This window comes from Rhinoderma darwinii, chromosome 1, assembly GCF_050947455.1.
Source record: "Rhinoderma darwinii isolate aRhiDar2 chromosome 1, aRhiDar2.hap1, whole genome shotgun sequence".
NCBI classification, from domain to species: Eukaryota; Metazoa; Chordata; class Amphibia; order Anura; family Rhinodermatidae; genus Rhinoderma; species Rhinoderma darwinii.
In genome coordinates, this window is record NC_134687.1 from 166,327,185 (window position 1) to 166,354,405 (window position 27,221).

At 39.7% G+C, this 27,221-nt stretch overlaps 1 protein-coding gene across 12 annotated transcripts in view; it reads right to left on the minus strand.

Annotated features, from left to right (window-relative positions):
• Window positions 1–27,221, minus strand: part of CAMK2D (calcium/calmodulin dependent protein kinase II delta) — a 265,790-nt gene that overhangs the window by 36,606 nt on the left and 201,963 nt on the right. For 2 of the 12 annotated variants that reach the window (XM_075860572.1, XM_075860571.1), the window contains exons 9-15: window positions 25,617–25,711; window positions 25,422–25,544; window positions 24,838–24,921; window positions 20,558–20,600; window positions 9,676–9,710; window positions 1,803–1,856; window positions 920–964 (exon numbers count right to left, since the gene is read on the minus strand). In XM_075860572.1, the coding sequence (XP_075716687.1) occupies window positions 920–964; window positions 1,803–1,856; window positions 9,676–9,710; window positions 20,558–20,600; window positions 24,838–24,921; window positions 25,422–25,544; window positions 25,617–25,711 (479 nt within the window). Of the gene's footprint in view, window positions 1–919; window positions 965–1,802; window positions 1,857–9,675; window positions 9,714–20,557; window positions 20,601–24,837; window positions 24,922–25,421; window positions 25,545–25,616; window positions 25,712–27,221 lie in introns of all 12 variants that reach the window. The other 10 variants (XM_075860570.1, XM_075860569.1, XM_075860576.1 and 7 more) reach the window with 5 other exon arrangements.

Below are 27,221 nucleotides of genomic sequence, written 5' to 3' on the forward strand. Positions count from 1 at the left end.
TTTAAAATTTCCACTAAAAGCCACACTATTATTTTAGCACACATGGATAGAAAGCAGTTGTCACCCCTTAGCTTCGGACTGAATAGTCTTTCTAATTACTTCCCTGCAAATCTTCGATCTCAAATGCACTTTACCCATTGTCTACTGTTGAAAAGAGAATTCAAGAAAAAATATGTACCCGGCAATGTAATGAAAAAATAGGTTCTGTAAGTCTATTTCATACTTTATACAGGATTGGGCTTAGATTGACACTTGTTCTGCTGGGCACATTTCAGTCTATAGTTCACTGACTCGCTATTAATCCGCAAGAAATTTGGGCATTCAGTCAAAGTGGTCATTACGCCTGTAAATTGGAGCAAAGCATTTATGCTCAGTTTCTTATTTGAAAGTAATTACTGTATAAAAACAATTATTAACTGGATGAATTAACTTACTGTAGGTGTCACAGAATCTCAACTCTTACAAGACAGCCAAACTCATTTCTTATACCTGTAGTTACTTATTTCACAATGTGAGCTCTTTTTTAAATAATTATTTCCAAGAATACAAAAAGTGCTTTTAATGTGTTGTTGCATGTAGGAGACATAGAACATAATTTGAGAGAAAAATACAAATGCGACGGTGGGTATGTTGTCTATAATGATTATTAAATACATTTAAAAAAATCTGAAATGTTTAATATTAAGCTTGTTTATGACACAGAAAGCACGCCGAGTGGCTTGGGAGGTATGTCTTTGGGGACCAAACAGTATTTGAATATGCTTGGGAGGCATTCATTAAACTAATACTATCCATTACAAAATGTAAACATGAACGTTTCGTAAATATCTCCCTTTGACAATGGATACACTTGTGAAAAAGCCTTTGTTGATGAATATGAATATTGTTAACCAAGATGGAGTCGATTCTGTCCCAATACCTTATTTCCATCAGCAGGGTTGTGGATTACAGTAGATTGGGGCTCCTGAGTAAGAACAGAAAGAAAATAGTACCTATTGGTAAGTACAGTTGACAGGAAGAAACACCTATGGAGGAATGCTGACAGCAATAGGTACAAATGAAGAGCCGTCATGGAATGAATTTGGAGACTTTCCCTAGACAAAAAATAAATAAAAAAACACAAAAAAATACCCAGAATCTCTATAGTAACCTATGAGAGCAGCATGCAAAGACCTTATTCAGTACCACTCTGCAGTGGTGAGAGGAAGCCTACTCCGGGCAGAGACCATGCTAAGTACTGTACAAGTCCCTTATATTTTCTTACAGTATTTATTGAAATGTGCATATACTGCTTAATAGCCTTCAGTCATAAATCCCCATCAGTATGTACAATACTTTTTTTATCCTTTCACAAAATAGGCCAAAGTTATAGTGTTTGACAGTGCCTTTTATAACAAAATAATTAAATCTGAATAAGGTCATTTTGTGGTTGCCTAGCGATACTTTTGTTAGCTCCCCTTGATGTCCATACACCGGTAATAGTGAAGAAAATGGTTAATTACTTTAGGACATCAAGATACATGCATCAAAAGGAGAGCTAAAGGCAACACAAAGCAAACTCTACTCACACTGGGACAAAACATGCACGTGTCTCTGCTTTTGCCAGTAGTAGATTAACCACTAAAAGGTTGGTTACAAGAGAAACACACTACTACACAAGGAACTTTCCCCACAAAACCACAACAACAAAATGCAACAGTTTCCGGTCCTCGAAAAGCAAAATGAAAAAACAATAGCAAAGACTGAAGAAAAGCAGAAGAATATATATACTAAAATAGGTGAAGGGGGTGGGGAAAATATACCAGAGGTGGGGTAGGATCTTTAGGGCTTGTTATTACGTTGGTTTTGTTGTTTATCTGTGGATATGCAGAAAGTAGAAACAAAGAAGAGCCAGACTGTTAAGATGCTTAAAGTGGTTTCACAGAATATAGTCAACAGATCAGAATATTGTGAATGAAAAGAGCAGTTACACAGAGAAAGGTTCATAGCAAAGTTTATAAACCGTACACTTGGCCTCCATGAAGTATTTAGATTAGATCAGGAAAAATATTTACATATATGAAAAACATAGAAAAAAATTACAAAGTGAGGTTCCCAAATCCACATTTACAATAGATGAGAAAGACGGGAAAGATGGAAATCTCGGTCCTGCTCTCAGTGGGAGTAATGGAGGTCAGGCCACCACTAAGCTTACTTTTATGACTAGTCTCATTGACAGGATATATCCGTTACATACAAGATGTAGGTTGAGGAGTTGTGAGATGCACTAGTCTGTATACACGTTTTTCTCAAGATACGTTGAGAAAAACGTGTCTGTATACACGTTGTGGCTCTCCAGCTCTTGGCAGATCTAGAAACTAGAGGCACGAGGGACGTCATAGAATTACGAGAACTTGGCATTAGGGTAAAACCATATAATTGGCAGTTAACACTAGGTAAAGTGAGCTACATATTAAACAGGAGTCTTTACTTTCATTTTTCAATGTCGCTCAACACCATCTGCATATTTGAAAGTGGTTCACGGCTTGCAAAAGTTTGGGGACCACTGGCGTATACAGCCAAACATATAAAGAGGTATTCCACAAATATTTATAAACTGGATAGGTTATAAACGTAATTTCTTTGGCTGTTTTGATAAGTCCCATAAACACCTGACTAACTTCAACTTCAAATTATCTGTTAATCCTAAAGGTTCACATACTTTTGCCACTCACAAATGTGATATTGGATCATTTTCCTCAATAAATAAATGACCAAGTCTAATATTTTTTACTCAGTTTGATTTGGTTCTTTTTATCTAGTTTTAGGACTTGTGTGAAGATCTAATGTAGTTTCTTTATTTTTTTCAATTAACTATTTCTATTGAATTTTCCAAAAACAAAAAGTAACATTCCGCATTTTCCCACAAACAAAATAGTGTGCACCATAATACAAAGTTTGTACATAATAGGCAATGAAAAGAAACAAAACATTAGAAGTAGGAAATGTCCCCTAAAATTCGAGTACAATTATGGCCATACATTGCAGAGCAATAAGCATCAAAGAGGTATATGCATACAAAGAAAGACTTCCAAAACTCGGTCTACAAAATAGGCAGAAATAGCAGGCACCCTACTCATCCCCCCACACACAGGAATAACAGAAAAAATAGATCATATCATCATAATGCTCAGATCAGGCCTAATCTATATCTGGTTAAGGCTTCATTCACATCTGCGTCGGGGTCCCGTTCTGACGTTCAATCGGAGCTTCCCATCAGAACGGGACCCTGACTGAAACAAACCAGAGGTTTCCGTTTGCATCACCATTGATTTAAAAAGTGACGGATCCGGTGCCAATTGTTTCCGTTTCTCTCAGTTGTTCAAGGGTTCAGTCATTTTGACGGAATGAATAGCGTAGTCGACTATGGTATTTAGTCAAAACGACAGAACCCTTGCACAACCTGAATCCATTGGCACCGGATTAGTCACCATTGAAATCAATGGTGATGCAAACGGAAACCTATGGTTTCCGTTATTCAGTCAGGGTCCCATTCTGACGGGAAGCTCAGACGGAACATCAGACCGGGACCCTGACAAAGCCTAACTCCCGAGACGCCAGTCCAGAAGAATCTATCCATGGCACCCAGAGTTTTTAAAATATTTGGATAGCTCCCCTCTTTCTGTACACCCCTTTCTGTAGATCTAATAACCAATTAATTTTATCCACATATTCTCTAGCGGTGGGACTCGGGCTATCCAGCCAATGTTGAGCAATGAGTTTACAAGCCATGTATAAGATCCTGGCAACTGCTATTTTACCTGCCTCACTAGTGGGCAGATACTAAACATAGCCCAATAAGCATAGAAATGGGAACAGAACAATATTGACCCCAAACACCCTGTTCACTGTCTCGATCACATAACTCCAGAACTGTTATAGTTCCGGGCATGCCCACATCATATGTAGCAGATCAGCTGGTTGTATCTGGCACCTCGAGTAAAAATAATCCGGGCATACCCTAATATGAAAGCAGAATATAGGCGTTTTATATACGCTATGGATCAAATAAATATGTGACTACCTGTGAGCTTCACTCTATAGGTTCAATAACTCCCTCACACTTTTCATTACTTCTCACAGGATATTTGGTCATAACACCATCCAGAAGGGAGATCTATAATTGGGACATAATCCCAGCGGGCCCCTCAAACAAATGATTTGGTTAGCGGTAAACCAGGCCCCTGTGTTCCCTAATTCCGCCTGCCTGGCGTGTCAGAGTTGAAGGTATTTATACAATCCTGTTGGAGCCAAAACAAATTCCTCCTTTAGCTGGTCAAAGGACATAAAAACCATCTTCCTGCAGAACTCGAGGGATCCTCCGCATGCCCTTCTGCTTCCATCGCAGAAGGGGAATTATGTATCAGGTATAGCAACTGAGGCATCCTCATCATGTTCATCAAATTCACTCTGCCCACCAATGACAAAGATAGCTTGGATCATAGCTCCAATTTGGCATGAAATCTTCCAAGAAGAGGGGCCAAATTACATTTTTCAAAGTCCCTTAGAGATGCCGATATAAAAATCCCTAGATATTTGAATTCACTGACAATCTGGAGGCGGAATACTCGCCACGTTATCCACCGGTAAAAACACAGATTCCTTCTAATTAATCACCAGACCTGAATGTAAGCCAAAATGTCTCTATAGTTTGCATTGCTACAGGTAGGGAGCAGGAGAGTGAGGCCTCCACTAGGAACAACAGAGTATCATCTGCACATAGAGCCACCTTCTTCTCTAAGTCCCGTCTTCGAAACCCTAAAATATCAGGATGCGGTCTAATAAACGCCGCCATGGGCTCTATGGCCAATGCAAAGAGAAGGAGAGACGGGAAAACCCTGCCGTGTGCCCCTACCCAAAGCAAAAGACTCTGTAATACAGCCATTGACTCTCAACCTCACAGTCGGGTCAGTATGCAGTCGGACAGTAATAGTCGTGGACCTCTCCGGCATAAAGCCAGATTGATCTTTATGTACAATAGATAGGATAACTTTTGACAACCTCATGGCCAGCACCTTAGCTAGAATGTTTATGTTAGTTGGTAAAAGAGATATAGGTCTGTACAAATAAGCCAAAAGGGGATCCTTCCCTGGCTTCAGCAAAACTATAATAATGGCCTCACGCATGGATCTGGACAAAAGAATGACTAGTCACAGCATCCTGTAAAACTTGTAAAAGCTGTGGAAGCAGAAGATCCCCATAACACTTAGTAAGCTCCACGGGTAGTCAGTCAGAGCCTGGAGATTTATTATTGGCCATGGATGCAACTGCTACCCTACAGTTACTCCAACTGTAGGGGCCCATTAAGCTGCTCTCTATCAGAGTTGGATAAGAACTGACAGCCGTCCGCAGCATATAAAGTATGGGAGGACAGTCCGTAAAAAGCAAAAAATAGGACGTCCTATCTTTTGCAGAGCCTTTCTGCAGCACGGACACCTTCCCGTAAATATACGGGAAAGTGTTCGTGGGCAATAGAAGCGAATGGGTCCGTAATTGCGGACTAATTCTACGGTCGTGTACGTGGGGCCTACTTTATATGGGAGCACGGTCCGCAAATGCAGGTGCCTGTCCGCGCCCGTATTCACGGACTGTGATTACGGGCACGATCGTGTGAATGGGGCCTAACAGTACAGTCCAGCTTGGATATATACAAATTCTTATAAAAATCATGGAAAACAGGAAGAATGCTGGCAGTATCTACCTGAATCTCCCAAGTGTGATATCCTCTCTTTTTCTAAATGTGTCTCTGCCTTAAAGGGAATGGTACATGTACTCCAGCATGCCCAGCCAGTGAATCAGGGTCCCTGTCTGCCATTATGTCATCAGGAAGACTTTGCTCTTCTTACGCCATCCTGTTGTCTGCTGGGAAACGGGGGGGGGGGGGGTCCTGTAGATCCCTTCCCTTGTCTGCTGGTCTGGCAAAGCCTGCCGGCCTGGTAGACTTCCCCGCAGCTAGCTTTGCAGAGCGAGACCCTGCTACAGGCGCCATTTTAGATTTTACCGCAGTGGGATGCAGCTGCCTTCCTGTTCTTTTTAGCGGCACCTCCAGTCATGTCGTCACTCCACATTGGTCCCAGATATTACACACTACCGTGGGATATAAATCAGAGGAGTTTGGAGGAACTAGGAGGGCCCAAAGTCACGCTGTGCAGACCGTATCAGCGGGAGCTAGGTTCACCAGCATCCACTCACATGCCGATCGAGGCCACGCCCCTGATGTCGTTTTAGGTCAAATTTATACAGAAATAAAGAATACTCTGAAGGGTTCACAAACTTTTAAGCACCCGTGTAGATCAGGCAATGATCAAATGGAATAGAATGGATGGCCTGGCTGATTTTATATATTCGATCAGTATATTTCCTAATTTAATAAGGATACGAAAAAAAAATAATCCCTCCATTGTTTATTTTAAGAATATGAGTGATGATTCCATTTTGATTTGGTATAGAAGATTAAAAAAGTTTATAAGTACAGATAGCACACAGCCGGGATGTAAAGCAATGTCTGTGTAAATCTACATGTCGTTACATCTTCTGCTGCCGATAGCGATTATTTTTACTGCAGACAGTTTTATCTTTTATCATGGAGCTTCATTCACACTGGCCAATTATAGCTATGTTCCCTCAGAAATTAGAAAATTCTGCAGATAATTGGCCAGTGTAAATAGGCCTTTAGGCTCTATTCAGTAGTGCTTTTCCATAAGGTTTCTATGGCATCTTTAAAGGCCAGAAAAGTGCTCTATTCAGTAAAAAAAACAAAAAAAAAAAACAAAAACATGTAAACCTGATAAACCCATTATAAGACAATGAGATCCATTAGAAAATGGTTTATAAAAGATCAGTAATCTCTGGTTCCTGTAGGAAAGCAAGCCATGATGCCCGTGTGAAAAGCACTGGATTATGCAGGTTTCATTATGGCGAATCACATATGAAATAGAGATATCTCCCAGACACAGGAATATCTGTAGTGCGTTTAGATTCTCATTATTTGTTCTGCAAATATTACAAAGCTTTAAATCAAAATGTCTTGTGTAAGCATCTATCCAAATGAAGGAATCACATGTACAAAAGCTGGATAAGCAATAGGAAGGAGACACTTTTAAATCCCTGCGAATAGGCAAATAGAAGCTATGCAACTGATGTAAGAATGGGCTTTTTTTCATAGATACAGCCTCAAGCACAAACACTCTACTGTAGAGCATTAGGAGCAAGCATTTAGCAAACGTCCTCACCATCACCTGAGCACAGGAACTGGACTTTCTTTTCTGAATTGAACACTCAGAAAAAAGAGGGATAAAAAAAAAAAAAAATGAGTAAGGATATAAAAAATAAATAATTGGCTGTGATGGGGATTATTTATCACTTGTAGGACTGTGTATAAGTCAGTATCTATTCTGTAACGGTCATTTGCGAAAACTGGTTTTTTTTTTGTAATTGAAAGAGGATGTCTATTTTAGTATATACTTGTATTCTCATGAAATAATTAGGAAACCTATTTTCTTATAGCTCTGCTTTGTGCCATTGCTCTGCTATTTCTCCTAGAAATGTATAAATAAATTGACAAATGGGTGTTACCATGGGCCATGTCCCTCCACAGTCTGACTCTTGTAACAGCACTGATTGGACTGTCAGTCTGTTTAAGGACAGACCCCCAATTGGCAATGAATTCATACTCTACTAGGAGGAATAAGGAACGGCAAAATGAAGAGTTCTAAGAAAAGATGCTCCCAAATTGTTATTTCATGGGGAATACAATTATTTACTAAAACAGACATGTCAGGAGAGGTGACAGATCCTTTTTAAACCACATGATCTGTACCATGGCACACAGCCAATGGGGCAGATTTACTATTCAAATTGAGCCAGAATTTTGATGCACATGCTGCTTGACATTTGTTTACGGTTTTAGACACTTTGACACGTTCGACAAGTGGCAGGACTTCGTCCGAAAGGGGCGTGGCTTAAAATGTGCTGCGGTTTGCCAAAATTGCAGTGCAAAAAAACTCGGAAACTAAGCCAAGAGAAAAGTGTCTAACATGTCTAACAGCCAGATGCGCCAGCTCGTTCATACAGCATGCACTACTTTGATAAATGGTATAAATTTACACAGTCTAAATCTTAGACAGTATTACTCAATCAGCCCCAATGTTTCTTAAAACACATCTTTGCCCCGAGAAATAGGCAGGAGAAGTAGAAAACCAGTTTTGACAAAAACAAGTAAAGAGGAACAGAGATCTACCCTTGGAGAATCTTCAACAAGTTAGGAGAAGAGACTTGCATTCAGTACTTGTTCGTATCATTGGACAGAAAAGGGCTGATAACATCCATGTATATTGTATTGTAGAAGGGACTGTCCCACTTTAATTATTGTCCAACATATGACATGGAGTTAACTTAGCACAGTGTTTTTTAGGTCACTAAATGTTATGACATAAGTCACAGATTATATAGTCTTTCATATAATAGCAATTATTCTGTTCCTTAATTGATGGTCAAGAATGTATAATAAAAATATGTTTTAGTTTTGTATTTCTTTACTCATTTTAAAAAGGTAAAACATTAATTTACCTAATTTAAAGTAAAAAAAAGTCACAGTCGCTCATTCTAAAAATGGTCCGTCACTGTAATAATTACCCCACAATTTAAGTGGCCCAGTTGGGCTGTGTATATAGTTTCTAGTCTCTGTATCAATGCATTCTGGAAATTTTTAATAAAAGCACAAGCTCAGTAAGTGTCGATGTTCCTGTCATTTGTACATGTCTGGAGCTTATTACTCATATACATAGGCCTCTATGAACAGTTATTGCGGATAATATATAAAGAATATGTACACAACAATTTTTTTCTAAAACAGTGTTTTTTCGTGTGTTGTGCAACTTTGTATTTACTTTTACAAAAATATTTTATTTTACCTTTTTCAGATACAAATTCTATGTATCACTGAAACCTGTATCCGTCAGGTTAGCGGGACTCACTGCTTCAGTGACGAGTCCTGCAGGATCCAACGGTTATCGATCACATCTACGTTCATAACTTAGATGTGATCGATAACAGCTGAATCCTGGAGATATTTGCAGAGAAATCTTGTGAAGTTTTATAAAGCAGTGCATTTATTGTTCTTTACGTGGCTCAATTTCCAAATTATATTTTTATTTGATCAAATTATTCAATACAAAAATCTTATTTTACAGTTCTAGCACTTAGTCTTTTTATCAGGAGTGTCCATTCTGGCATGACTGAGTCTTGTAGTTAAGTTGCAGGTGCTTGGATATATGATGTATACCTTGGTATAAATAAAACTTAAAACAAGGGATCAGTGAAATCTAACACCAAACAATTATATATACTGACATCTGGGTTTTTAAATAAACTTAATACAATTTGGTCTCTGGTTTATATTAGCTGGTGCAGTCTGACAGTCTGCATACAACATACAGTTATATACAGTATGACCAAAACTGAATATTGGAGACAAATATACAGTGAAGCATCCTTGTCACCACTAAACACCATTACATCACTAGAATCCTAATAAGACTCCATCATCATGTTACCCGAACTTGTAGAGTTCCCACGAGTATTGCTGAAAGGAATCCTGTAAATATTAACAATCGGCTTTTCATTTCAATAACTTACCTTGACTCCATCAGGTTTCTTCAATAAACTTCTTGCTGCTGCAATTGAATAGTAGTTTCACGTTAAGAAAAATTCTTATATTGGATACATTTTTCCCAGTTTCTGACTAATGTGTGTATCTTTAAATCTGATATACTACACATGTAAAGCATGATTTGTTACCAGACCATGTTAAAGGGGTTATCCGGGTACTAAAGATTGCTTAGGATTTATATTTTTATGTGAAAAGAAGTCATTACTAATTTACTTTAATTTGTAATTCTGTACTAAATCACACAGTTCAAACCTGTTGAATCGGTGCCGGAAGTCCTGTAGTTTTCCTAATATTGATGATGCTCCTCCACGTGACTGAGGGCTTACTTCCTGTGCAGTTTGTGTTATCAAGCGCATGACCGCAAGGGGCTGGAGTCTCAGAGCAGAGCATCAGCTAGCGCTCCTCCCGGGACTACAGCACTGCTCCCGACATCACCATCCATATATGGATTGTAAATTAACTTTGTCACTATGTAATGTCTGATATTGTTTGTTTCATGTTCCCTCTAAATTGTAAAGTGCTGCATAATATGTTGGCGCTATATAAAGATTATTATTATTATGTGGACTGACACGTCAGGAGTTTCCGATCGCTGGAGTCCCCAAGCAGAGCATCAGCTGATGCTCTGCCCGTGGACTGCAGCCCTGCTCCCGACGTCACTGTCCATATATGGACAGTGACTTAGGCAGCAGTGCTGGAGTCCTACGAGCAGAGAATCAGTTGACACTCTGCCCGGGGTCTCCAGGACTGCTCCCGACATCACCATCCATATAGGGACAGTGACGTCAGGAGTTTCCTATCGCTGGAGTCCCCAAGCAGAGCATCAGCTGATGCTCTGGCCAGGGACTCCAGTACTGCTCCAGACGTCACTGTCCATATATGGACAGTGGCATCAGGAGTTCTCTCTTGCTGGAGTCCTCAAGCAGAGCATATGGACTCTGTCCTTATACGAACAGTGACAGTGACATCAGCGGCAGTGAAGGAGTCCCCGGGCAGAGGGCTAGCTGATGCTCTGCTCAGGGACTCCAGCGATAGGTAATGTGACAGCTCCTTGTGGTCAGGCACTTGATATCACGCTGACACAAACAGCACAGGAAGCAAGCCCTCAGTCATGTGGGGCCGCGTCGGCGCGTCATTAATACTAGGAAAGCTACAGGACATCCGGCACCAATTCAACGGGTTTGAAGTGCACGATTTTGTACAGAATTAAAAATTAAAGTACATTAGCAAGTGACTTTTCACATAAAAATATAAATACAGAGCAATTTTGGGTACTCGGATAACCCCTTTAAATAGGATTATAAGAGAAAATACGATGACGTATAGTGGTGCTGGACAAACATGTTAGTTTCTCGGAAGAGTAGATGAACCAAAATCAAAACTCATGACCAATTTAAAAAAACAAAACTATACATTGTCATTATATTACGTATTTTAAAACTACTTACATTCACATGATAATACTTAACTTTACATATATTTCATAAATTCCCAATTTATCAATGGTAAGTTCAAGTTCATGGAAATATTGTGTACAGTCTACATAAAAATAAAAAAAATCCCACTTGCTTTAAAGATTTTTCAGACTGTAGGTGTATAGAACTCATGCATAAAGTTTTAATGAAGAAAAAAAACATATGCAATAGACAGTTAAAATGATCGTTCAGGTGGTCACAGTTATAAAGATAACAAATATTTGTATTTATTTTGCGGAGTGAATTTCACTTTTGCTTAAAAATACTACATTTTTAAAACTTTACATTTTCAATCCCCTAAGGCCTCATTTACACGAGCGTAATATACGTGCGTGCGACGCTCGTGCTTTTCACGAGTGTCGTACGCACCTATATTACTCTATGGGGCAGTGCAGACAATGCGTGAATTTTGCGCAGCGCGAGTGCGTTGCGTAAAACTCACATGTTCTATAATCGTGCGTTTTTCGCGCATCACGCACCCATTGAAGTCAATGGGTGCGTGAAAACCACGCATGCCGCACGGAAGCACTTCCGTGCGAACTGCGTGATTCGCGCAAGAGCTGTCAAACTGAATGTAAACAGAAAAGCACCACGTGCTTTTCTGTTTACAAACATCCGAACGGAGTGTCTTAGAGATGAGCGAACCGAACTTCACCGGGTTCGGCCGAACTCGTTTTGACCGAACCCGGCAGGAGACAGTCACTGTCCAGGGTGCTGAAAGAGTTAAACTGGTTCAGCACCCTGGACAGTGACTTCCGATCCCAATATACGTGAACGTGTAAAAAAAAAAAAGTTCTGACTTACCCATAACTCCCGGCTTCTTCCTCCAGTCTGACCTCCCGGGATGACAATTCAGTCCAAGTGACAGCTGCAGCCAATCACAAGCCAAGCACAGGCTGCATCGGTCACATGGACTGCCGCATCATCCAGGGAGGTGGGGCCAGATGTCAAGAGAGGCGCGTCACCAAGGACGCGTCACCAAGGCAACGGCCAGGAAGTTCTCGGTAAGTACGAACCTCTTTTTTTTTTAAACAGGTTACTCGATATGGTGATCGGAATTCAGTCGAGGGTGCTGAAAGAGTTACTGCCGATCAGTTAACTCTTTCAGCACCCTGGACAGTGACTGACGTCGACTAGCCTCATCTCTATGATGGCGGCTGCGCGAAAATCACGCCAGTTGGAGTTCCACTTAATTGATTTCAGCATTTATAAAAATGCCGCTGTACTATTGTATGCTAAATGTCAAAGTGAAGTCACATGAACACAGAGCATTTGATAAATAAGGCCATTTATGTAATATATTTTTTCACTTTGAAGAAAAGTGATGAATAATTCAGCAATGCTTTTCAAAGGTATATAAATAATTATTTCATAAAAAGTATTTTATCATAGTAAAAACTATGGAAAGAACAAAAGTGGATACATTTAGCAGAGCTACTAGCAGGTTTAGCAGTGTGAAGAAGATACAGCATTCATAGAATATGGAGAACCCCGGTTTATAAGAGGAAAAAAAATCATGCTTTTAAGGATGAATCTGTACCCTATTAATGATTTCTTAGGACTGGAAAGCTGAGAAGTTATCTAAACATCATTTACTCCATCCATTTTCACCAAAGTAATAGGGATGTACTGCTTGGCCAGCTGTTTCAGCAGTAGCAGTGTCTGGAGCTGGCAGGAGATAGGTAGAGGAGGGACGTGAATCCCTGGATTTGGATCCTGCAGGTAGCAGTATGTTAACATAGCCCTGGTGACAAATGGGGCATTTATAGTAATGCGTGTGTATTTGAAGATCACTATAAAAAAACTAGCCTCTTAATACATTGCTCTATATATACACACACCTATCTGGTACTCTACTTTAATGTCTGCTAGCTATCTGTCAACATGCTAGTCGCTATAATCGGTTTGAGAGCTCTTCCTTGTCCTAACAAATTCAAAAGAAAATAAATCAACTAGAAAGTCTAATAACAAATAAAAGCACTTCAATAAAGTACAGTAGAGTGGGTGAAAACTGGCGCCCAGTGCTCCCAACTTAAGCCTTTCTTGTGACAGCTTTTGCATACTGTATTACATGTTAGAGTATATGAAAAATTTGCTTAGATACTGTGCCAATAAGCCTGAGAAAATCACTGTTAATTTATAATCCAGGGAAATACTTGTATTCTATGGATTTATATGGAAGATGGTAATCTTATATTGGTCCAAACACCACTCAAATCATCATACACACCCTATAGCGGTTTACTGCTGAATTTCATTGCCAGAAATATCACCATATATTATCTAGTATGCAGGCGGAATCTGTTATTTCTTAACCAGTAGATTTGATGCTGTGAACAGGAATCCCAAATATATGGTCATATCTAGCAAGAATGTCCCAAAAATTACACTCTCTGAACGGTTAAAGGGTAACTAAACTTTTAAAAAACTTCTCACGTCATAGTGACATTTTAGAAGTTTTGATCGGTGGGGTTCAGAGAATGGAGATCCCCACCGATCACTAAAACAAAGCGGCAGAAGTGCTCGGGTGAGTGCTAAGTTGCTTGATTTCTGATCAGCTTTTCTCAGAAAGCCAAGCAATTGGTGTACAGGCTCAATAGAAAGGCTAAGAGCTCAATAAAAGCCTAAGAGCCCATACACCAACTGTTCGGCTTTCCGAGAAAAGCCGATCAGAAACTAAGCGGCTCAGCGCTCACCCGAGCACTTCTGTCGCTTCGTTTTAGCGATCGGCGGGGCTCTTTGTGCTCAGACCCCCACCGATTAAAACTTCTGACATGTCACTATGACATGTGAAGTTTTTCGAAAGTTTAGTTACAATTTAAATACTCTGTGGTTGCCCTGATTTCTTCTCGGATGTTTACAGCCCATAAGTGAGATTCAGACTTAAGACTCACGTAAAAGAAGAAAACAGCTTTCTAAATTCGGACATGCTAAATTTTAGAATAGCTGTTTCTGTTGTTCTCTGAGGTCTCGTTGAACCATAATAATAGATTTGCTGTAATATCACTATGTTCCTGTGAAACATTTTTTCCATTCTTTCCAGCACATTATAAAATCAGGTTGCGGACACTAAATAGACAAATTGAGAGGAGTTTGGAACGTTAATTAAAGAAATTATTACAAATTGATATTAGTATTACAGAAGGGAATAAATAGCTAAGCAATTATTAGGGACAGACTTGTAAAAAATTTATTATAGTAAGCCCAGATTAAAATAGAGAGATCTGACAGAAATTTTCATCTTCTTTGAATCTTACCTCACATGAAACACAATCCCCATAAAAAAGGAAATTAGAAAAAGGAAAACGAAAAAACAAAAAAAAACATAATTATAACCACAGTTGTATGAGCAGCTAATGTAAATGTCATGCATTGCAAACACATGGATTATATTTAATGGAGAGATAGGTCTCACTAAACCAAAGTCGTATTGTCTCAGAAGTATCAAGGAAACATAATATTAATATAAAATATAATATGTGCTCCATATATTTATACCGAGCATATTGGAGAATGCTAGAGAGAAAACGGTCTGTAGTTTGGTCTTAGACTATATAGGAAATAAACTCTTTGAGGACATCTGTTCATCTCAACTATTTAAAGGGCCACTTAGGTCAAAAAATGGAACTCGAAGTAAAAGGGAAACTGTAAATAAAGACATTAAGTAGATTGAGGAGGTACACCCACGTTATATAATTTTCATTCAAATCTCAATTAATATTGTTTTTTTTACCAAGTTCCACTCTCACCCTCTAATATGTTTCTCCATGCAGTCTACTGAAGATTTTCAAATTAGAAACTTTACATTTCTGAGACGCCAAAATTCTCCATTGAATATTTACAACTTGAACACATGCTATAACTTAAAATGCATCACATCTATGTAAACGTCTAAATATATTAGACTGCTTGAATGAAATGTGGCTTCACACTCTTAAGAATTAGTAAAAGCTGTAACAGTTGAATGGAATCTGATGAAACTTATAACGAGGTAGATTTTCTAAAGGGGACTAATCTAGTTACAAAATTGTTCTCACAGACACAACATTCTCGAACATTTATTGAACCAGTAGAAAATCTAGTCATTTACAAAACTATTTGGCTTTAGACAGTTAGTAATGTTGTAGTTAGTCACTCACTTTTTACGTTTCAGGTACTTAACTAGCCTTCTACCTGTCAGCAGATTATAGAATTCCACTTCAGTGCCACCGTGGCGTTTGGATAAAAGAGCCCAATACCGAAGATAGACTCCGATATGAGCCCGCTGTAAACATTAGGGGAGCGCTTTCCCCCACCTCGTCCTGCCCCGCTCACTAGCGGCTGACGTCTGCTGTGTATCTGCATGTATTGTATACAACAGGAGTCTCAAAAATGCGGCCCCTGAGACGGTCATCTGCGGCCCACGGGGCACCGAAGCTCCCGAGACATCCTGCTGTCCCAGCAGAGGGAAGACCGATGGTGGAGCGCCACATACCCCCTGTAGAAAGTGACGCACACAACCCCTTGTAGAAATTGAAACCCTCCGTAGATAGCACCCCACACAGCGCCCTGTAGATATCGCCCACAAACCCCACCCTGTCGACAGCGCTACACCCCCTCTCCCTGTAGATAGCTCCATTGTGGCTACCACTAAGAGTGGAATCCCCAAACAGAGCGTCAGCAACGCTCTGGCTGGGGATACCACTCCTAGAGGGAGCCCCAATGGAGCTATCTACAGGGAGGGAGGAAGGGGGTGTAGCGCAGTCGACAGGGTGGGTTGTGTGTGGCACTATCTACAGAGGACACTGTGGCACTATCAAAAAAGAGGCTGCCAAATCTTGACATTCTTGTGTCTGCCAAACTGAGCAGCCACACTGCATTTAGCGACACTTAAACTGGAAAACTGAGTTGTTAAAATAAGCACGTGGAGTAAACGTGAAAAATTTACAGTAAGTTTAAAGCTAGCGGTATTATTATAGTACTAGAGTACCAAGAAAAGAGACCGCAGAGTCTATAATTCAAAAAATAAAACAGATTTTTATTTCATAAATTCTAAAAGATCACATACATAGAACATTTAAAAATGAATCTCCACAGATGACAAAAAAGGAACGCCAAACAAAAGAAAGTTTTACACGAAAGTTCAAATATCAATTATGTATCCAGATATGCATTAGTATGGAACACAATAAGAAAGTGCATAGTGCAGAGTGAATATCGGACATTTATATGTCAGGTTACAGAGATATTGGAACTACACTATTAACAGTCCCCACAGGGAATCCAGTTTAGAACCTATATCACTACTCCATCAAACTCCATGTACTGAATGTAAAGTGCTAAGTGCAGAAATTGAGGAGAAAGCCTGAAATGAATGGTGGACTACTGACCCATGTTGCTGTGTCTCAAGAATGGCGACCAGCCCCCGGATACTGGATTCCCTGTAGGGACTGTTAATAGTGTAGTTCCAATATCTCTGTATCCAGACATATAAATGTCCGATATTCACTCTGCACTTTCTTATTGTGTTCCATACTAATGCATATCTGGATACATAATTGATTTTTGAACTTTCGTGTAAAACTTTCTTTTGTTTGGCGTTCTTTTTTTGTCATCTGTGGAGATTCATTTTTAAATGTTCTATGTACATGATCTTTTAGAATTTTTGAAATAAAAATCTATGTTTCATTTTTTGACTTATAGACTCTGCGGTCTCTTTTCTTGGTACTATATTGTATGTAAGGAGTTCAGTCGTGTCACGTGGGGAGTTTACTATGTAGAATGGTACATGTATATACCCTGTGGATAGGTTCTATTATTACAGTACTGTAGTATTGTTATAGTAGTTCAAATAATTAATTGATTAACAATAATTTTTAATTGTATCAAATTGGAAAGTAATGCGGCCCATCAACTTCACATTTTTTTTCTACGTGCGGCCCATTTATCCGGTTGAGTTTAAGACCCCTGATATAACATGGTAGCCATCAGTCAGTGGTGAGGCAGGGAGAGCACGCTCCCCTCATGATTACAGCAGACTCAATACATAGGAGTCCGCTGTATTCTGTGTTAGGCTCTAAACAGCTAAATATTGTGTGTGTTTGGGCTAATAGTACAGTGGACTTGTCCCTATAATATGTAGCTCTTTAATAGGTAAGTCTATTCTGGTGACAGATTCGCTTTAATATATTGTGAAAAGTACCTTAAAAGGTATAAGCAACCTCTAAGAAATTCTGTGTTAATCTCCAGAGAGAAACTTTTATTTTAGTGCATCTGTACCCACTAAACGTCCCCCCCATCCCTTAATACGAAGGCCGAAAGATTATGCTTGTGTATGTAATTACTTTACCGGAACTCTTTTAGCTAGTTCTTCAGGCTGTGCAGAACACTCCACACAGCAACATATAAGGCCTTATTCACCTCTGCTTTGGAGACTCCGTTTAAGGCATCCGTCGCAGATCCAGTCGAGATTACCAGAGACAATAGCGCAGCATGCTGCGCTATTGTCTCCTGTAAAACCACGGAAAGCCAACAGAACACAATAAAGTCAATGTGTTCCGTCGGCCGCAAGTGGTATCCGCTCTATAACGCAATCATTGCTTTTGTTATTCCCCTGTTCTACTCCTCTGACGGAGCAGAGCGGAATGACGCATGTGTGAACATAGCCTAAGCCCTTGTAGTACTTCGGAGATGATTTAGGATCTGTAATTAACCTGCAGTGTGTGGAATCTTTTGGTCCTTCCATGAGATAATCAGAGCACTGATTAGTAGGTAAAGATACTTAGCACCCTTTGGAAAATTATAAAAATGGCTATAGAACCAAAAGTTAAATTTTTAGTAATTATGTTTTGTTTTGTCATTTTTCAATTACAGTTTACCATCAGTGGCTGAGAAGCCAATTTAAAAGTGACAAGCAATATGACTGAATTTCCTATGGTCAATTTGTAAGAATAGCTGCTGCTACATGAATACAAAAACACCAATATCTCTGTAATTAAAAAAAGAAATAAAAATCTTTGGCACCTACTCTAGCTTCTAATTTAATAATAAATGGACAATCAATTTTATGGACTAATTTAATAGACATTTAAACAAGAAACGTATTCATCCTTAAGTAAATCTAGTCCCAAAACATACTGATGGGAATAAAAGTATATTGTTATTTATGTAGATGTACATGTAGTTTTGTGTAATATGTACTGTCATATTGTAGAGAAACACAAACATGTTTACTCTACGGTTTAATCATAGTGAATGCAGCATAACTTGCCCCATTTTTAAGCATTCACACATAGTAATTTTTTGTTTTACCTGTTCAGTTTGTACCATTCATGTACATTTAACCTATTCATTATAGTCTTGTGTTTGACACGTTTGAGCTTTGAATAACAAAGAAAGGAGTCATGTTCTGCAGGCTGATGTCAATAGCTCTTTTGCCCACTATCCCTCATCATAAATAAATATGCAAAGGCATTAATTACAACACATTTATAGGATTGTGATCGTAGGAACAGACAGCAGATACCGATGTTTAGCCCGAAACTTGCTTTTCCAGATAAAATATAACTAAATTGAATAACCTGATTATAATTATGACCGATTTCCTTTATCGTATTGACCCATGCATGGTATAAAAATTCTAGATAATGCTGGATAATTTGAAAAGTGCTACAGAACAGAAGCAGTTCAGGTTGTTAATAATGGAAACTTTTTTTTTCCAAGGGTCTTTGACTCCATGGACTCTAAGGATGAGATATTCAAAAGAACCAAGATGACTTGGTGATCTTGTGTTATTTACTAATCCCAAGGACACTATCAGCATTAACATAAAGAGGCAGATATCTTACTGATAGTCATCGAGACATCTGCCCATCTATAACTTTAAAGAGTCTCTGTCACCACATTATAATTGCCCTATATTGTACATGATGTGATCGGCGCTGTAATGTAGATCACAGCAGTGTTTTTTCTATTAGAAAAACAATCATTTTTGATGGAGTTATGACCTATATTAGCTTTATGCTAATGAGTTTCTCAATGGACCAAGTGGGCATTGTACAGAGGAGTGTATGACGCTGACCAATCAGCGTCATACACTTCTCCCCATTCATTTATATAGCACATAGCTATATCGCTATGTGCAGCCACATAAACACACTATAACCTTACTGCAGTGTCATGACAATGAATATACATTACCTCCAGCCAGGACGTGATGTGTATTCAGAATCCTGACCATTTCTGTAGCATCTGTGAGAGACAACAGCACAGCACGATCTCGCTGTAAATGACAGTTTACAGCGTAATCTCGCGAGACTATGCCTGCTATGCTGTAAATCACAGAGAAGTGCAGAGAAGTGGTCAGGATTCTGAATAAACATCACGTCCTGGCTGGAGGTAACTGCTTCCAGTTACTAAAGGTACTTAATTTTTCTCCCTGCACTGTGGATATTTTTTTAATATGTGTTATTGGTTTAGTTAGATTGCGTTTGTTTAGAATTGTGACTTCGATAAAAATCAGACCACATTTTATTAGTATGTTTCGTTCACATACGCAACGGGTTCCGTTCGTAGGTTTTGTCAGACCTTTCCGTCAGGGGAATCCACGAAGGGAACCCCGATGTAGATGTGAATGAAGCTGTAATGGACTTTTCCTTGCAACTGTATGTGCAGTTATTAGTATTTAGTTCCAATTTTATCATAAATGCAAAGGATTGCTTGTACAACCCCAAATTCAAACGATTCGTTCCTCTAACATGATAAATGGTAAAAGGCACACACTGACCAAAAGTACAAAACTTTTTTAAAACTAGAACATTTCTTGAAAGTGGATGACAACACTCAAAATAATGCTACCCTGGCCATCAGTTAATTGCCTCTGGCCTGGCTGCTAAAAGCCCTGGTCATAATTGGCCAAACACACATTTCCCCTACAGCAGCCACTGTAGGGTAAATGTAGTATTACATTGAACCCATTGAAATAAAGGGGCACCCAAGAAATGGTCACAGATAGTCCACCAGAGCAGAAGCTACTCTTTCTTGCAGCTTTCCACTGGCTACTAGAGGGGTACCGTGCAGATGTAACCCCCTCTTGACGTCTAGTTGCCCTAATAAGTCATATGGAAATTAAATGTTCAAACCCTTTAGAACAAACCCAAATGTCACATGTAAATTTGTTTAAAATTCAAGCAGTTTCAAATATCTTACATAATGTTTCATTACACATATATTAGGATATATTATATATGTTAAATACGTACACAATTTCCAGTTCATCTTTTCCAAGTTTTTAAAAAATAATTTTTTATACTAATATACAATATAAGGCTTTGGCTGTAAAAAAATAAAATAAAAAAATATTTGTAAAGAGGATGTGAACCTCTAACCAACATACCTGAAAAGTTCCTAGTAGCAAGCATTGTGGTCAGTATAGCCCCCTTCAAAAGAGAAATAAAATAAGCTCAGACACAGGCCTAAACTCACTAAACAGAAGGCTTTCTAGAATTGCATGTAAATAAAGAAGATAAAGCTCAATAAGCTCACTGGTTAGAAACTAGGCTGTGAATTAGTATATTTGTAAAAGTGGCTATAGATGTAACAATTATCATTAAAGGCTATGTAAACCTTTGAAAGGAATTTTCTTTTAAATAAAAAGGTCAGTGTGATTGGTGCAACTTTATAATTAGTTTTTCTTAAAAATTAATTTTACTTTTTGAGATACAGCTGCTCTGTATTTTCTATACAGAGCAGCTGTATCGTTCGCTAAACCATGTTCCCATCAGATCCACAGGACTGACAGAATCAGTGAAAGCGGGTCCTGCGTGTGTCTGACACGCAGGGCCCGCTGACACTGAACCGGTGAGGTCCGCGGGACTGACAGATTCAGGTCATAGCAAACGATACAACTGCTCTGTATACAGAATACAGAGCAGCTGAATCTCGAAAAGTATAAATATATATATTTTTTTATAAAAAAATTATTCTAAAGTTGCACCAATCACACTGACTGACCTTTTTATTAAAAAATAAATAAATATGCCTTTCAAAAGGTTTACATAGCCTTTAATTATTCATCTGTAAACGGTTAGTGAGATTGTCTAGTGTTCAAAAATAATACCAATAATAATAATAATATTATTAAGCTTACAAATTAGGAAAAAGTCTTGGCTCCGCCCAGCCAGGCAATACCCTTCCCACAAATACAGGCTTATTTAGTTTGTACAGAAGCAGTAGGAGAAAAAAAAAACTATCCATGCTCCCGGGAAAAAACGTAACCAAAAAGTCAGAACAACAGGTCCCAGGCCTGGAACAAACAAACATACATAAGAGGGCAGGATCTGTGTCCCACAATAAAATAACTGAGAAATACATTTTACGAGGAGTACAAAAATCTTGTTTTCTATGTAATATTATTGGGGCACACAGCACTACTAAGGACTACTAGGACGTGTTACAGTGCTGTGTCCTTCAATAAGCAACGGGTGGGACTAAAGTGAAAGTACAGCCATACGACCCGCCTAACACACAGCTGCCTGCAACACTCCGCAACCCAGACTGGAATAAGCAGAGAAAAAAAAAAAAGACTGAATTTGGTAAAACTTAGTGAAGGTGTGCTCTGAAGTCCAGGTAGCAGCTTGGCAGACCTGAGTAACTGAAGCTTGATGCCTGATGGCCCAAGAGGAAACCAACAGCCTTTGCAGAATGGGCAGTAACCCAAAGGGGTGAAACTTTACTCTTTGACAAATAGGTTTCCGAAATCACAGACTGAACAAGCAATGGAGCACTAGAATTACTCAGTCGCAGCCAGATAGACTTGGGTTCCTCTTACAAGAGACTATGTAAAGCCCTATCCCTCAGATAAGATAGGGAGGGGCAGAAGAAAGGAAGAACAATCTCTTAATTGATATAAGAGGCAGAGACTACCTTAGGCATGAAGGATGGAACAGGTCAGAACACCACCTTAGCCATATGGATGCACAAAAAACTTGCAAGACATGGCAACAAGTTCCGAAACCCATCTGAAGAATGTGACAGCCACCAGAGAAGCTACCTTTTCGGAAAGGAACAACAAAACGTCTCTCAAATATTAGAAAGGAGCCATCTGAAGAGCCACAAGGACCAATGTAAGATTCCAAGATTCAATGTAATGTCTGAAAGGAGGGATTGCATAAGCCACCCCTTTCAAAAAAAGTGTTCAACGGAGAACGAAATGTTAAAGTTGTCTGAAAAAGAATGGACAGAGCAGAGACCTGAAACCTCAGGAAAGATAAGCCAAGTCCCTGTTCAAGGCCTGACTGCAGGAAGGACAGAACCCTAGGTGTGGAACATTTCATAGGATGGAAATGACTCTGCTCACACCAGTGGAAATAAGCTTTCTACGTACGATGGTACAACTTGGCTGACTGCGTTTTTTTTTACCTTCAACATCGTATGGATGACTAGCTCAGAGAGGGCCCGGGCCCTCAAAACCTTGGGTTGAACAGGCACGCCGTTAAATGCATCTGAGGCAAAGTGGGGTGGAATAGCGGACCTTTGCAAAGGAGGTTGGGTAGAAGCGGATGACATCAAGGTGCATCTTCAAGGTTGATTAGGTCCACACACCAAGCCCGGTGAAGCAAGAGTAGTGCTACCAGATTCACTGGAACACCTCCCCTCTTGATTCTCTTGAGTCCTTTGGACAAGAGTGGAGTCGAGGTAAGAGATACAGGAGAGTACAGCCTGGCCAAGTAGGTCAGAACCTTGTAGTTGAGATAGGAACCAAAGTTATCCATGTCTGGGTATCCCCACTCCTGGCACAGTGGATGGAATACTTCTGGGTGAAGAGCGCACTCCACTGGATCTTGTCTTCTCGGTTGAGAAAATCTGCAACCCAATTGTCCACTTCTGGTATGTGGGCCGCTGACTGCGCTGGAATATGCTGCTACGTCCACAGTAGGGTTCAAGACCACTCCAACAGTCAACCTGGTAATGCATATAGGCAACCGTCGTGGAGTTGTCAGTCTGGATCCAAGTAAGGGAGGACTAGGACTCCCCCGCACTAAGAAGCGCTAGAAGAGTCGCCAGGAACTTGGTGAAGACATGGCAATTGCATAAGATTGCGGGATGAGCGGCACCTCCCGCCAATGTCAAAAGAAACATGAAAATGTGTCCCAGGAGTACAGGCAAGGGAAAAAAATCTGCCAATCCCTAGGGATGTCCAGAGAAGGAAATCTCCCTCCCAATAAAAAAAAAATCTAGCCCCTAGATATATAGGGTCTCTAAATTCTATGCTCTGAACTGTGTGGGTAGGTGGGGGTGTAATGGGAAATAACCTACTCAACCTCCGGAGTCTTTCAGTGTAGGCAGGGCCACCTTTATCAGTAACCTCACACGTATTAGTGGGGTTACTGGCACTCCATCTGCGAAAGCAGAAAAAACAGGTTAGGTGACCGGTGGTGAAGGAAATTAAGTGCAGAGGACTGCCTGGTTTCCCGACACCCTCAGGAGGCTGAATAGGCAATGAACAGGCTGACAACCCACCTGCATTTAAGAAAATAAAAAATAAAAATAAAACAAATTTTAAAAAAATAACAGCAGACCGAAGTATTAGGTCAGGTCTGCCTCCTACGTACACCAGGCTAAAAAAACATTTTCTGAAGCTTTGGTTGTGTGCACAACTCTGAGCAGCCACTCCCCTCAAGAATAGTGGGAATGGATATCACTAGTTATTGCACCTGAGCACTCTTCCTCTATGTAGCATTTGTGGCTTGTCTGCGTCCTGTTGGGAACTGGTGTTTACCTGCCCATTTAGTAAGCATGGCCTGTTTTTGTGTTTTTTTTTACTATATGTATGTCCCTGTGAATTACTTTAATGTAGGGAACGTAAAGTTCTACTGTAGGGACTCACAAGACGGTTAGGGCCCTTGACGTGGGTTGCGAGCTTGAGTATATTGGTTAAAATATCAACGAATACCTAATTTTTATCATTGATACTTTTTTCAGGATGCAGCCAGGCCTCGTAATGTTGGGGGAGAATAAAGTGCCAGTGTTTGGTGTGGCGTGCAGGTCAGCCCGCCTAACCGAATAGTATGGGCATGAGTAATAGGCTGTGATCCAGCAAGATTACGCTACGCCGTGCGACCGGCAAATTATTTGGAGCTTTGGTTGTGTGCATTGATAACACTGAGCAGCCACTCCCCTCAGAATAAAGGGAGTGGATATCACTAGTTATTGCACCTGCGCACTCTCCCCCTAATGTAACATTTGTAGCTTGTCTGCGTCCTGTTCGGAACTGCCCATTTAGTAAGTATGGTCTGTTTTTTTTTGTTTTGTTTTTTAAGTATATGTGTGTCCCTTTTTTCTGTGAATAAAAATTGAATTAGCCAGTGTGTGCGGGAAGGATATGGCCTGCCTGGGCGGAGCTAAGACTACCTAGTGTCACCTCCTAGTGGCAGGGGCCTATACCCATGGTACTGTGTCCACTAAGGACATCAATAAAAAAAATTTTTTTTTGCTATACTAGAATCCCCCCCCCCCCCCCAATTTTGTAACTTGGCAGTATTGGTTATGTAAAATTGTATACATCATCATATTTTTCAAGCGAGTGCCGATTTGTAATTATATATTATCCAGCAACAGTTAGATATTACCTCCATATATCCATAATTACTATACCTGGTAGACACTTCGGCTTACCTTTAGCTTTCTCCTTGCATTAAACTTCTTCAAACAGTCTACAGTTTCTTGTCTGTGCATCATGGAAGCAACAGTGGAACGTTGCTATATAGAGACAAACAATGGAATCAGAGACATTATACTAATGTAGCACAGTGTTCATAAAGATACAATACACTGATAAGGAACTCCTTTCTATAAAAGGTGTCACACAAAGGGGAGATCTGACATCCTAGACCACACATCAAAAAACTATATAGAAGACTAACATGTGGTTCTCAACTGAACAAAACGCATGTCAACGTATAACATTATAATTTCTTCATAGAATTGTTGTTAGTCATATAGGTTATTCACTGTACATACAAACTTTACATTTTTTATATTTGTCAACTATCTAAAATTGAAATAACACGTAGGGATACATGAAACAACTTCCCAGTCTAACTATCCAACCAAAACCAACATTCTTAACGGAGCCTACACTAGAAGACCATGTAATTTACTAGGTACTGTAAACTGTGATATTTTGACTGCTGAATATTGACTATTGGGAGGTTTGTATTTTCAATAGGTCTGTTTGATTCTGGGCATGTTAGACTTACACAAATCCATGGATGTTTGAGTGCTTCAGATCCGATGATTCGTTTGGCTGGATTGATTGTAAGCATTTTATTGATTAGATCTTTGGCTTCAGGAGTCACTGTATCCCACTCTGGTGATGGAAACTGAGATGAAAAAAGTAAGAATCCTTAGAATTATTCTGTTAATCAATGAACATCCGCATTACAAAGACTTACATCATAAGCGCCAGCCTTTATCTGCTGATAGAGTCTGTGCTGGTCTTCATCCCAGAATGGAGGATAACCCACCAGAAGGATGTATAGAATGACACCTAAGTGACAAGAAAACCACAGGAATTACTCAATAACAATGTTCTTACTCATAAACATCTTTTTTGCTTTTGTTTGTGGTGAAGTTACAAAAAAAAACAAAAAACACATTATTAACCCCTTCTCTCCGCAGCCATTTTTCGGATTTTCACTTTTGTTTTTTCCTCCCCACCTTCCAAAAGCCATAACTTTTTTATTTTTCCATCAATATTGCCATATGAGGGCTTGTTTTTTGTGGCACGAGTTTTTCACACCACTATTTTTTTGTACCATATAATGTAGTGGGAAACGAGACAAAATATATATGTGGGTTGGAATAGGAAGAAAACAGCGATTCCTCAATATTTTGGGTGGTTTTGTTTTTACGGCGTTCCCCGTGCAATAAAAACGGCATGTTACCTTCATTCTGCGGGTCAATACGATTACACCGATACCAAATTTATATTTTACTACTTTTACAAGGAAAAAACTAATTGTTAAAAATAAAATGTGCTTTGTCGCCATATTCGGAGCCATAACTTTATTTTTCTGTAGATTTAGCGGTATGAGGGCTTATTTTTTGCAGGACGAGCTGTAGTTTATATTGGTACCATTTCGGTGTACATGAGACTTTTTGATCACTTTTTATTTTATTTTTTGTGGTAGATGAAGTGAACAAAAAACAGCGATTCTGAGGTTTCTAATTTTTTGCGGCGTTCATCATGCGGACTAAATAATGATATACTGTAATAGTTCAGAGTTTTAGGGACACGTCGATACCAGTTATGTTAGCTTTTTATTTTTTTTTAGATTGTGCTTCTGGGAAAATGGGAAAATGGGTTTTGTTTTGAACTTTTAATTTTGTTAGTTATTCATTAAAAAAAACTTTATTTTACAGTTTTTCACTTGTCCCCCTAGGGGACTTTAACCAGCGATCGTTAGATCGCTTGCACAATATACTGCAATACTAATGTATTGCAGTATATCGGGATTCTGACAGTCTCCTATGAAGCCCTGCCATAGTACCAAGATGGCGAACCTGGGGGCCCTCATCAGGCACCCACGCCAACCAACGGCACCCCTTGATCTAGCCGCGGGACGACCGTTGGAATGTTACAGTGTGTCGCCCCCCCTGTTTTTAGTAATTTAAATGCCACGGTCGCTATTTACCGCGGCATTTAACGGGTTAAACAAGCGGGATCGCGCTGGAGCAGGATCCCGCTCGTTACCTGGAATTGTCGGCTGTAACACACATTTGCTCTATGGAGCGGGCTCAGCCCGTGAGACCGCTCCATACTCCCCCACCCGGCGGATGTCGGGAAGGGGTTAATATTGATTACGCATTAAAGCGTATCTGTCACCTCATTATGCTGCCCAAGGTAAGGGAAGCATTTTACAGGACAGGTCTCTTCTACTAGCCAAAATAACCCAAAATTGTGGTAATTGATGATCTGCTGTTAAAGTAGACACACCGGAGCCAGCCAATCAATCATGTGATGGGATCAGGGGGGGGGGGAGCGGTGGGAGTGGTCC